Source organism: Nyctereutes procyonoides, unplaced genomic scaffold, assembly GCF_905146905.1.
Source record: "Nyctereutes procyonoides isolate TBG_1078 unplaced genomic scaffold, NYPRO_anot_genome, whole genome shotgun sequence".
Taxonomy (NCBI): Eukaryota; Metazoa; Chordata; class Mammalia; order Carnivora; family Canidae; genus Nyctereutes; species Nyctereutes procyonoides.
The window spans coordinates 17,629,662-17,643,349 of NW_026575142.1; the positions used below are offsets into that span (position 1 = coordinate 17,629,662).

Consider the following 13,688-nt stretch of genomic DNA (forward strand, 5'->3'; position numbering starts at 1 on the left):
GTGTGTGTGTCTCATGAATAAATAAAATTTTTTTAAAAATAAAGTTTTTATGTCTTAATTTTCAAAGAGGATCTGTGACATATATATAGAACGTATAAATGTTTTAACTATGCTAAATTACTACTTAAGTGGAGCACAAGGTATCCGATGGTGAAGTTCAGACAACAGGCCACAAGAGAAGTTAAAACGCAGAGGTTTATTATTCACGGGTCACGGGGGAGGTACACACAGCGAGCCCCGAGGGCCACGCAGGCTGAAGGCAGAGACAGGACTTGGGGCATCTGCCTTATTAGGGTCCGCGGGTACAGTGCTTTGGACTTCCTGGGCTAAGTGAGGCTGGATGGGTCAGTGGGGTTTCGGCAAACCCCGTGGCGCTCTCATCTAAGGGGCAAGGGGGCATTGAGGCCCCAGGAGGTCGGGGAGACTGTTGACCCAAGGGCTGCTCTCCAGGATGTGCACCTGCTTGAGGGGCGAGGGTCAGTTCAAGGTCCCCGCAGGCCACCTTGCAAACAGGATGGATGTTCGGCAGCAATACTATGGAGCAGCTTGGCTAAGCTCCTGACAAAACAACATACATATGTAACATATAAATATAATACGACCTGGGATTTAAGGGAAGTGAGCCGGAAACTGGCAGCAGGATGTGTGCCCGGAAAGAACTGGTGTCCAGGATGACGTGACGTAGTACCAGCACAAGCAGAGTAGCGCTGACAAAAGAGGTCATTTACACGTTCCTCTTAATACTTATCTTTATTATGAAAGTGTTTCCAAAGTAAAATGATCCTCATAATAATGATTGCTTCCAGAGATCAAGAACGAATAATTATATTTTCATATAAAAATCAGCAAAACACAGTTAACAATACATAAAATAATTCTAATTGGCTAACAGTACATCATTCCACTTCTGACAGAGATGCTCAAGCACTGAATTGTCTCAAGAAAACATGTAAGAGTTTGTCACCTATCCTATTTCTCACTGCAAATTGAAAAAAAATCAAATCCCCAAACGAACCCTCTCCCCCTTGCTTGACAACGAATGGCTACAGAGGTGACCGATTCTGTGCGCCCACCAAAAGATGATGAGAAACACAGGCTTAGAAGCTTCATGAAACTTTTGGAAATCAATCTTGGAGGGGGGGGGGATTCCATCTTTAAATTAATGAATCTCTAAGTCAAAGTCCCAGAATTGCCACATAACTAACTGTTCCTATTACAGAGCTAATTTATCTTTGGCAACTAATCTTTAAAAGCCTCTAATTTCTCAAGGGCAGTTTTACAACGACAGTTTAAAAAAATTACTAGAGATCCAAGAGAAAAAAGATGATCTGTATAAAATCTAATTTTTCACTTAACACAGAAATCATACCAATAGCTGTTGTCCCTGGTTTCCAGGCCATGCCACATATAGCAAAATAGGAAACCAAGCTTTCATGGGTGCGAGACTTTTTAAGAAAAATGGAATCAGAGAAAGAAGAGTGGTAAAGCAACTGATCCAAAGTCTTTTGGGAAGTTGATAGCAGATAAGTGACAATATTTTGGTTTCCTCTTATCAAGAGTTCCAGGAGGCTGAGAGGAATGTGGGTGGATGAGATGAACAACACAGATCTTGGGCTAACCGTCCCCTCCCGTCAGTTCCTGGCAATCTTGATAAGAGTCTTGTGAAGACACTGTAAGATGTGCCATCTGGCTGCAGAGACTTTTACTTCTTGGATCTGATGGGGTCTTAGCTTGTGGCCATTTGCTAAGCCATTCCTTTCAAAGGCTTCAGGCTGAATGAACTTAAGTTAGAAATAGCTGGAAAAGGCTAAGGGTCTCCTTTGGGTGTCCACGGATCTTACAAACTGTTACTTATGATGCTTTATGTTTCCTAGGTAAGTTTTCTCCAAGAAAACCAGCATCAGGTATGCTCCCTCTGAGTACACTGTTAGACATTACAACAGCATAGAGTGGACACATGGGCCTCCTCGCGTCTACTAGGCACCCCTTAGGGGAGGGGAGGGGACCATGCACACAAAGGCAGACCACAGGGTCCTCTTCTGGCCTGCTACAATCAAAAACTACACAGTGTGGCCACAGTAAACCAGTACTATCTGCTGCATGTGCATGAATTCAAGAATTGCTTATGGTCACTGAGGGGTTTCCTTTCAGGAGCAGCATGCTAGACAGCAAGTGCAATAATCAGAGCTAACTGCGTTTTCTCTTCCCATACAAGTTACTTAAAAACTAAGTGCCTTGTCATCACTTTTTCATCAGGCTGACTTTGATCTAATTTGGTTTTTTTTTTACATTTCAGGGATACTAATACTTATCTACAAAGCAGGAAATCAGCCAAAGACAAAGAAAAAAAAATAAGCTAATTAGTATCTTAAGACCTCAAATATCCCAGAAAATGTAAACATTTAACCTTTTATTTCCAAAGGATTTCTTGAAGCCTCTCTGGACATAACGACAGCATCACATACACAAACAGAATCTCTTAACACCTTTGGAATTATTCTGTACACTGCAAATTAAGAATACTCAAATATTCAGGCAACTTTGGCATTAACATTTCTAAGAAAGCGACAAAAATAACTATCGATACAAAGTCATGAACAGAAGGAGAACAATCATGGGTGTCCACAAAGTTCTCTCTGAAGGGCTCTTTTGCAAAGATTCAGGAGAACTGAACCGAAATCTCATTTTTTACTTCAGCCTAAATAACAGTGAGGTTCAAATACACCAAGTGGGAGGTCCAGACCCTTTCTGCCTAAGGTAAAAGCATTCAGTTTGCTCAAATGCAACCTCAATCAAATACTCAGAATGGGATGTTGGCAACAGAACTGGACATTTTGAGGTTCACCCACGATTTTGGATAAATGTGGTCTGATTTTATCTCAGTGAAGAGTTATTTCTCTCACCCAACTGCTTGCTTTCTTTGGGGAGCCTACCCACCTTCCTAGTTCATCTTTGTCAGTTACTTGTTCCATTATCTGATGGTACCTCGGGACACCATCTGTCTCGCAGCCTGGCAGGAGTTGGATGTTAATAAAATCTTGGGGTGAAACAGCAACCAAATTCCTTTTTTCTGACATTCACCTTAATCATCCCAAATACTGACAGTTACTCCTCTATTCTCCACCTGTGCACCACTGAATTTGGAAATGTGAACTACATTTGGCTTATATGCTGACCTTAGGCCCTTTGTGATCTTAGCCTAAGGCAAGAGGCTGAAAGGATCCTACCAGTCTCAGCCGGGTGAGTGGCACGAACAGGAAGTTGAGAGGGAGGTGGGAAGTTTCTACTGTACACGGTGGATGGTTTTTAATGAAAAAAATATGGATAAGGATGAGTCAGTGCTATTTTGGTTTTATCATGTTTTTGGAGAAACATACATGTAACATACATAGACCACATTTTCATGTCATCTATTGACCCAAGGCCAAATTCTACTTGACTTTCTACTTTTTTCTCCACTAAGAGATCTAGAAAAGCTATATAGCATTAGAGAATAAAATATTACTTTTTCTAGACTCCTTCCTACACACCCCTTGTTATCCTGGAAAGGTTTGAATACGACCAGGAGGAAGGAGATATCGACATGGGCTAAGTTAATTAATGGGAAACAACACTTTCAGTAACCTACAGTTGAATTTACAAAATACACTTCCAAAGCTATGGCCTGGCACAAGTAGAAGATAAGATAACTCATATTTTTTTTTCTCTCAGTCTTATCATGCCACCATGGGGGAGGAGTAGACAGAAATATATTATTTTTCATCCTAACAGGTCTACAAACACCACTTTGATTAATCAAAAAGAACTCTCTGCCCTAAAATGGAAAAATGAAATAAAAATCTATGGATACACTGGGGACTGTATTAATGTATCGGTCACTGAGGCTCAGTATTCTCAGTCCTCCTTTGAGGTGACTTTTGGGAAAAACAAAAGATTGCTTAGATTTGTATTTGCTGAGGACAGACTCAATTTACTTCATTTCATGCAACTCTGCTAAACCATTAATTTACAAGCCGATCTTCTGAAGTTATTCTTCTGTGGTAGAGTATCAGATGATCCCAATGTGAACACACTGTGGTTCTCTGGTTTATTTCTCCCGTTGTGAGGACTTGCTCCAGACACTAAAGCAAGATACAATTCACTCTTCTTTTCCATATTTTAGTTGATAATAAGGGAAACTTTCACCTTCTCAACATTTTTCAGCTACATAACATGCTTGCTGCTACATTTTATATATCTGCCTTTTAGCAGATGTTCAGATGACGAACAAGTGTTTTTGATGTTTTATGACTGATCTCAAACCATCCACAAATTATACTCCTAGACATAGCCCTGTTTTGTGAAATAAAATAACAAGGCTTTATGAGAATAATTAGTTGCATCGTTTTCTCAATAAACAAGCAGATATATGTCTAAAGCTCTTCGATTATTACTATGGGCCTTACAGAAACAGACTCTTTCATATACAGGTGGGGAAAGATTTAATAGCCCGGTGTGAGGTTTTGTTTGGGAGTATTATTTTGACTATTAACTCACAGGTTGCAAATTGTGGGCACAAAGATTTATTTCAATGTTTTCAAAAATTTGAACGGCCATAAGAAGACACGCACTCCCTAGGATTTCTGCTCCTGTTGTCTTCACTATCATCTGACTCACAGATTTATGTTACTACCTTGTCGTTTTCGACTCTTGTTTTGTGTATGAAATAAGTGTTTGTAATACCTTTTTATTCCCTCTTACTAAAAGTTGGAAGAAAAGAGATAAAATCTTTGGCTTATGTGAATGGTTTTCTTATTTATACATACGTAACACTGCCAGGTAGGAGACTACAGCAACTTATTTTTTGGCAATCTTTCTCATTGCTGATATTGCCATAGTCCGGTATAATTTTTATCTTTTCTTTTTCTGGAAATAGCTCCGTTTGAATAAAAATTCCTGGAAACTGAACAAGTCTTCAAAGAAGCAAACCAAAGGACTTCAAGTGCAACACTGCTCAGTTTCTAGCAACAGGAGAGTCACTATGGGTCATATTTAAGGAGAAAAGACAAACAGTAAAATCGTCCTCCTCCCATTGGCTTTATTTTGTTCGGAAAAATCAAAACATCAAGATCAAATACTAGATAGGCACTTCCTCGAATGCCGATTGCAATAAAGTGCTTTGCACTAGAGATGACCTTTGCCAACTGTTCAAAGTCTCCTTTGCTGTGCCAAATTATGCTTAGCTTCTCTTTTTCATGACTGTGGTAATTATAGGGGTAGTGCTGAAACCTGGTTGAAATCAGCTATTCTCTTTCTGTTATTCTCAGATCACAGGACAAATTCCCAACAGTAAGAGTGACTTCACTGGTTTCAACGATGACCTTAACGCAAATGTCTTCCTTCAGAGCCAGAGCACTGACCTCATAATAGGGAATAAACAAAGAAACAAAAAACCCCTCTGTAACCTACAAGGTTCACCTCCAACTAGTTACCATACTCATTGAAGACATCTTGGCCATGTGCACAAGAAATAACGTCTGTTCCAAAGCAATTCAATACAAAACAATTTTTTTTAAGTTCTCAAATAACCATACTGTTTAATTTGAAGTGCTAATTGACCATGAAGAGTGACAATTAAAAAGCCTAGCTCATTCTGTTTAAACTTTACACTGGGAAAATGGTCACTGAGACTATATAGGCAATTTCAAAACAGGCACTGTAACACAAAGAAAGCAAACCTGTTTGGAGCAGTACGAGAATCTTGCGCTGGATTTTGCTTGCTCTAAGTGACAAATAAAGCTGATGCTCCTATCGAACTGAGTTACAGCAATAGAAAGGGGTAGAAGCAGATGGCACATCTCCCTCACTGTCATGAACCCAGAGAGTAAAAGGAGTGAGGAAACCCTCTTTTGTCCGCAGATTTACAAACAAAAATGAAATATAAATAATATTCTAAGACAGTACAAATGCAAATACTGTTCCCTTGTGTCAATTACATACAGCATGCCTACATATAGAGAATGGTAATTCTTCTTCATTCACAGACAGGACATATGGCAGTGCACTATTCAAAATGCTTTGATAACCCTAATTTTTGTTTCTGGTGCTGAGATATAATGAAAGGAACTGCATTTGCAACTTATTAAATACTTCCAGGAACAAACAGTTCACTTTGTTCGGGACTTGTAGTATTGAGTAATTAATCATCCACGGAGCAAGACCCAGTAAGGAGGTACCCATTGGTACCACTGGTCCCATTGGTGGTAGTCGCAGTGTGGGGGTTCTTCCCTGGAGGTTCTGAGTCTTCTTCATCTGAGCTAGACTCAATATCACTTCGATCATCCTTGGACACCTGTGGAATACAAGAAGATGAATGTAACCGGCTCCTAAGGAATCATTAAGGTACGGCATGGTCAGAAGTACATGTACATGAAGGGACACAGAGCCACATGTTAAAAATCGAAGAAGACAGGAACACTGCCACGATAGTTAGTTCTCCTTCAATGGAGACATGCAATCTGAGTGACAAAGTCAGTTATCAAGGAATGGAATGGAGATGGATTTAGGCTTCACAGGAGCATGTCTAGACATGCTGACTTCTTTAAGGTACCTCTGGACAATGAGAACGTACTAGACCATTTTGGGAACCTGCTGGGTACGGTCTAGTTTAAAATACTTCCCCCACAAAATCTATTGACCAGATCATCATGAATGGGCTTCCATTGTTCCAAAGTTCTTCAATCCTCTACCCAGTCTCATTATATAATGAGGATGGCAAGCTCAGGCACCAGCATATGCATTACCATAAAGGACTCCCCCCAAAAAAGTCACAGTCTAGGAAGGAAGTAATTTAGGGAGAGATTAAGAAAATACTCAACTACTTTTAAAATTAAAATAGTTTGAACCACCTACTCTGTCTAAATGATGGTAAGCATTTTTACCGAATAGGCCTTAAGACCTCTGAGTAACTGAGCACCGTTTACTTATTTTCTGAGTGGGGTGGCAATAGGGACCTGGGGACCTGGGGGGCCTGGCTTCATAGAAGCTTTCCCAAATCTAGTTGCCTAGATTAGTTTCTCTAAGAAGTGCATCAGTAGTCTCCTGAGAGGTGTATCAGAATGAACTGGGGGCTTTTTCCCCCATCACATCCTCTCTGTGCCACCAGTGGCCCCAACTGGAGAAGCCACCTGTTGCTGCAGGACAACACCATCTCTGTCCAGTGGGTGGGGACAAGGTAAGAGCTCAGAACTGTTGCTACTTTCTAACCAGAAACAACCAATCAAATAAATATGGTAAAAATGGACTTCATGCCAATGCCCCTTGAGAGGAGACTGAACACACAAGAACCACCTCCAAGATGATTTAGATACCAAAAGACCAAAGGGACTGAATTATTTTCGATACTTGAACTTAAAAAAAAAAAAAGGCAAATGTGGGTCACCAAGACAGCATAACAGTAAAGCTTCACTACACTGAGAAATCCACTGGTCAAAAGTCACTAATAAGAAAGAAAATGCCAGTTTCAGAGAGTGACCGATTTACATTTGCATGCTTAGTAAGATTATTTGCAATTGCATTTGGAAAAAAGTCTATACTTATGTTACTTTCAAGGAAGGGAATAATTTAAAACGTCTCAAAATAACTCCTAAAACAGTTAGGAGTCCGTAACCCACGGCCAAGATGAATCTGTCGTAGGTGAACTGCAAGGGCAGTTATGATATTCTGAAGCCTGACATCCGCAATGAAATTAACAATCGTCTCTCCTTAAGATTGAAGGAACAATCTGGAGAGAAGACCAGAGGTCTGGTGGAAACAGCAATGCAATAAGGATACAAGTAATCGAATTCACCTGCGTCCTCAGTTATTGGTACCATGCTGATAGCATTGTTTATGTTGATGTCATCTGTATCCAGAGGAGGAAAAGGAGTGTTTTTTTTTTTTTTTTTAACAGAAACACACTGCTCATCTTAAAGAGTAAGAGGTCACAGAAAAAAAAAATCAACTTCCACCTCTAAACTATTAATTCATCAAAATATTTTGGATTTGTATAAGAGCTGATGCTGAGAACTGGCTGCACAGTACATGATTGTGATGTCCTGAGCCCCATGGAAGGAGCCAGCTCCATTTACCTATTATCTCACCGAGGACAAGGTAGTCAGGGCAGACCAGGGAACAGCTGATGCACAGGCCTCCATTCTGGACCATGGGGATCCTCTCTGCAATTTAGTTCTGCTTCTACTTCACTTTTGTCTATTTCTGTTTTTTTTTTTTTTTAAGCAAACATGTTAAACACAAATGAAAATATTCCTCTCCTTCTGTTGGAACATTGGAAAATTCAGCAGAGTGCAAGCTCACACAATGGGTCCTCACTGAGCTGTTTCTAGTATCCTTTGTACCTGGTGGGAGCTACACTTCAGTTAAAGCCTCTGGTCAGTGCCAGCTGATTAGCTGGAGCAATATGCAGGGAAACAAAAGCATCTGAGGGCCCCTCCAACAGGCTGAAGTGGCACCCAGAACAAGGACAGAGAGAGAGGTATGAGGAACTTACATGTAAAGGGTTCCACTTCCCAGCCTTCCACGGTAGCAGAAGGAAGAGAATAAACAATGAAAGTAAGAAAATGTCACAGAGAATGTTCTGGAATGTTCTGTTTCACTGCTCCCAAGAAACATTATTTGAATCAGCTTCATGAATCCACATTTAAACAAAGAAATTTAATTAAATTTTCTTGGAAAAATCATAAATGGGGATATTGCATCAAGCAACCCTTCTCATAAAAGGGAAGATGTTATTAAATTTCTGTTCGGTACAAGTTTAATCAGAGAAGGATCATGGGAGACAGAGGGAGAGAAAGAACACAACAAATAACATGGCATCATTAAACCTAAAATTATAAATGCAGATCGGTGGGAGTCATCAGCCAAGCAATGCTACAACTTAAAAAAATTAAACAGAAGAAAATGAAAATTTGGTTTGTGTTTCCAGGAGTTTATGATAAATTAATGAAGGAAAAAATACAAGTTTTCATGAAATTTGAAATAACAATGTTATTGTTGATTAGGAAGAACCAAAACACATAATTTTCTGGGACATATCAGAAACAGTTAAGTTTGACCTTACCTTGCCTTTTGAAATAGCTTTGCAAGCTATTTTTACAATCAAGTAAGACCAGAAGCAGTTCAAGCCTTGGATTAGCAACAGCAGTAGATTAAAAACCCACCAGGAAGGGTAAGGTCCAACGATCTCCCAGCTTTCAAATAACGTGGTATTTAACACCCTAAGGAAAAAAGAGAAAGTGATCACGGAACACAGCTTTCCCTCTGCTTTCAAAGGAACTTCATTTACTGCACAGAATCTCAAAGCCAATGATACCCACTACCGGTCCCACCCTGCAAGGACGGTCTGAAGTCTGACCAGGTACCTAGGAGAGTCCTCATTGGAACGATTTCCCTGGTGTCCTAACATTCATTTAATTCTAGCCTGAACCACGTGCTTCCGCTCCTCTTTCACGGGCTGTCATTTCTTCTGTTAATTTCCATCATATATCTGGTCGTGATTCTCTCTCTTGCTACTTGTTAAAAGGCCTGTTCCGTCTTCAAAGTTACTTTTTGTCTTTAAGGGTGAGGAATACCATTCAACAACATAACAGTGCAAGAAAAAAAAAAGGTTAACTAATTCCAGAAATGCTCGTTAGTAAGTTTAAACTGTATGTGTAGCACAGTGGTGCTTAGACCTAATCCCTGTCCTCAAGTGGTTTACAGTCTAGTTGGCGAGACCCTACAACATACTTAATTCTGTAAGCCTTCCTCTGGGAAAGTGACAATTGAAAGATACCATTTTGAAGTGATGCTTGAGTATTGGAATGGTTTTTTAAAAGATTTTTTTATTTGAGAGAGAGTGTGTGTGAGCGAGTGAGCACACAAGCAAGGGGAGGGGCAGAGGGAGAAGCAGACCCCCCAGTGAGCAGGGAGCTGGACAGGGGCAGGTGGGGAGCATGGGCTTGATTCCAGGACCCTGAGATCATGACCTGAGCAGAGGGCAGACACTTAACTGGCTGAGCCACCCAGGCACCTGGAATGATTTAAAAAAAAATTATTTGGATATAAATGGACGTCATTTTAAGAGTGTATACATGAGGTAGCAAACGTATTTGAAGTAGTTGGTTCTCTCAGTAATCTACCATCAGGCCAGGATGGAGGAGCGGCCACCTGGGGCAGGTACATGAGGGCTGGTTTCAGTGCTGTGCTCTTGTCTTTGCTCTGCTTTCTCCTATGCCTTTAGAAGTTGATTCATGCCTCCTGGACTCTGTTGCTGCCATAAGAGAAGTGCGGTACCCACAGAATTTTGCAATCACTCTGGCTTCCTTGCTTTCCTCCTTAGCTTACAGCAGGACTTTGGAGATCTAAGGATGTTGGCAGAACTCATCTAAGTGTATCTCCACCATCTGCCACTGCAGCGCTTGCTGGGACCCTGCTGGAGATGCTAGGTGGACAACACTTAGTGGCTAAGGGGTAGGGATGGAAACCTTGTAAGACACCGAGCACTCCTGCAAGAACAGAAGGCAGGTATACAGAAAATTTTAATATAAGAAAGAATGTGATGAGTGCTTTGAGAGAGGTTAAGTACTTTGTCAGGTCACAAAAGGAAAAAACCTCCCTTGATGTGCAGTTGAGATAAGAGGAAAAGAGAAAAGGAGAGTGAACAGTAGACCCAAACAGGCTCCCCATCCCTAGTTTCAGCAACCCACGTTTACAGGCAATGAGATGCACAGAGTGTGTCTGTAATCCTGTCACACTGGTTGTCTCTCAAAACAATGAACAATAAACATGGATGCTAAAATCTCAAAATCAATAGTATGGCATTAAATTTGACAATTCATTACAAGTACATTACTCTACATTATAGAATTCATTCTGGTGAAAGGGGACAATATTAGGAAATCTATTAATATAAATGTATTACACGCCCATAGGCCAAATTGGGACAAACCTAATTATTTAAAAAACATTGAAAGACATTTGGTAATGTTCAATTCCCCACTGCTGATGTTTAAAAACTAGAACTAAAAGGATTTCCTTAATATGATTTTTATTCAACTCAAGTCAGCCATTGTCATCATATTTAACAACACCGAATTACTGCCTTTGTAATCTGGTACAAACCACAGCCAGCCAGCATCACCAGTATTACTTAACACTGTTTGGAAAGTTCTGGCCTTGAGTATGGTAGAAAATCAAAGACTTCATTTCAAATATATAAACATTAAATTTCTATAACTGTTTTTGAAACAGCAATCAAAATTTCCAATAATAGGGAATGGTTAAGTAATTAGTTTTTATTCTTATTCCAGAAATTATGAACTCCCTCAAGAATTAAACATGTTTCAAGAGTTTCTTATGATAGAGAAAAATATGTACTATCACCTCAACTTCATAAAATAAATACTGTTGACCCGTGAACAACATAGGTTAGGTATACCAGCTTTCTATGCCGTCAAAAATCTGCGTATAACTTTTGGCTCCCCTAAAACTTAGCTACTAATAGCCTTCTGTAGGATGGAAACCTTACCAATAACATAAAGAGTCAATATACATTTTGTATATTATATGTATTATATACTGTCTTATTACCATAAAGTTAGCTAGAGAAAAGAATTAAGAAAATAATAAGGAAGAGAACATTTATTTAAGTACTGTATTTATGGAAAAAAAATCCATATATGAGTGGGCCCATGCAGTTCAAACCTATGCTGTTCAAGGGTCTACTGCAATTGTACATATATGCACACAGAAAAAAATTGTAATTCCTTGAAAGGAATTAAAGCCATTATAGACTTTCTTTGGTACATTAGGGAATTTTGCATTTTCTTTACATTCTTTTTTCCCCCCAAATCCATTACAAATAATTAGAAAGAGCCCCACAAGTTATTTGTAAGAAGGAGCACATTAGGATAAGCCTATATTCTAGCCTTGTTTATTATCCCAAGAGACAGCCATCTTTTTAAAAATTTATTTATTTATTTATTCATGAGAGACAGAGACAGAGAGAGAGAGAGAGAGAGAGAGAGAGAGAGAGAGGCAGAGAGACAGGCAGAGGGAGAAGCAGGCCCCATGCAGGGAGCCGGACATGGGACTGGATCCCGGGTCTCCAGGGTCAGGCCCTGGGCTGAAGGTGGCACTAAACCGCTGAGCCCCCCCGGCTGCCCACAGTCATCTTTTTAAACACCAGTTTGCAATCCAGAGGACAACAGATCTAAACAGGGCTCAACTCCATGGCAGTAAGGGGAGGGCTCACACACCTTATGCTTTTCTATCTCTAGCACCTTGCAAAACACCCAGGAGTAACATGCTCACTAGACATGTTGGTTGATTGTGTGTTTGTTTAGTAATCAAGTAAATAGGCATGTACAAGACAGCTTTGGAATAAATCAGTTTTATTCCAGAACTAGCTCTGCTTCCTGATACAGTGTATGTTTTGACATTCAGAAGGAATCTAGTTTCATTTGAACAGAAAGAGGTCCTGTAGAAATGGCGACAATGGCTGCATTATGCTATTCATTAGAAATCTGAAAATCCTTTGCTGGATTATAGGTTGAGAGCCTTTCTCACCATTATGATTTGCTTGGCTTAATTTGAACAGGTGTCATGCAGTCACTGGTGACATGGCATTCACATTAATTTCTGAAATACGACATCAGAATTCATAGGCTTTGCCATGACAGTCGGTGGCACCTCTGAGATACTGCTCCAAAGTAATGGGATTTCTTTGAAAATTGACTTGGATGCCTGCAGAGACACTTGGGAAAATACAATCAGTGCACCAAGTGGCTATGTCTCTCAGTGAGAGAAGCTTGGTAAGGAAAACAATATGTTAGGAATTTAGACTGGGGAGAGGGATATCATTTTGCCAACTCGACTCTGAAAAACAGCAAACCCAGGAAATGGGGCCTTTGTTTAGCTACAGAATATTTGATAAAGAAATTATTCCTTTTTGGGCAAACTGTTGAAATGGTGAGTGCAAGATTTTCTCCTTTCTCAGAGGTCAGGGTTAGGAGTATATATATACTTTAATGATGCTATTGCAAATTTATGGTGACGGAGTTCTAAAGAGGGGTTAGATAAGCACTGATAGAGGGAAGCTTCCGGGATGCAGGAAATGTTCTAGATCTTGAACTACATGGTAATTATGCAGATTATATCTGCATAAACTATAAATGTAAAAATGTATCAAGCTAAACACTGAACAGTTATGCACTATATTACATATGTGAATTATACCTCAATAAAATAAAATGGAAAAAGTCCTCTGTAGGCCAAATGCCACCAAATTGCAACCGCTGGCTTGCATAATTACCCTAATTCGTAGGGTATTTTCCCTCTACAGTAATTTGGGTTTGACATATGGCTTCTAAGAAAATAGATTTTTTTTCCTTTCCCAAATAATAGCCTATAGCGTCAACCCTCCTGCTGCTGCTCATATCATGTGGTGGAGAGGCTGGAGGCATTAAGGCAGCAGAAAGGGCCATTTTTCCTTTTCATTAATTTAGGCTCACTTAGCCACTAGATGGCACATCACGCATGTACAAAACATGCTCAAATAGGTCTATTCTGCCAAAACTGTCTGCCAAGGTATGGATCCAAGGACAAAAAGCACTGGATCTTTGGGTTACACTTTGACACTCTCCTTTCTAAGAATCTTGCTGAACAATGGA

The 13,688-nt window shown here is 39.9% G+C and overlaps 1 protein-coding gene across 1 annotated transcript in view; it reads right to left on the minus strand.

The window, feature by feature from the left end:
* Positions 1 to 2,408: 2,408 nt before the first annotated feature.
* Positions 2,409 to 13,688, minus strand: part of CERS6 (ceramide synthase 6) — a 294,381-nt gene continuing 283,101 nt past the window's right edge. Inside the window, exons 9-10 of the mRNA XM_055308130.1 lie at positions 9,098 to 9,254; positions 2,409 to 6,331 (exon numbers count right to left, since the gene is read on the minus strand). Coding sequence (XP_055164105.1) covers positions 6,179 to 6,331; positions 9,098 to 9,254 — 310 coding nt within the window. The 3' untranslated portion in view covers positions 2,409 to 6,178. The remainder of the gene's footprint in view (positions 6,332 to 9,097; positions 9,255 to 13,688) is intronic.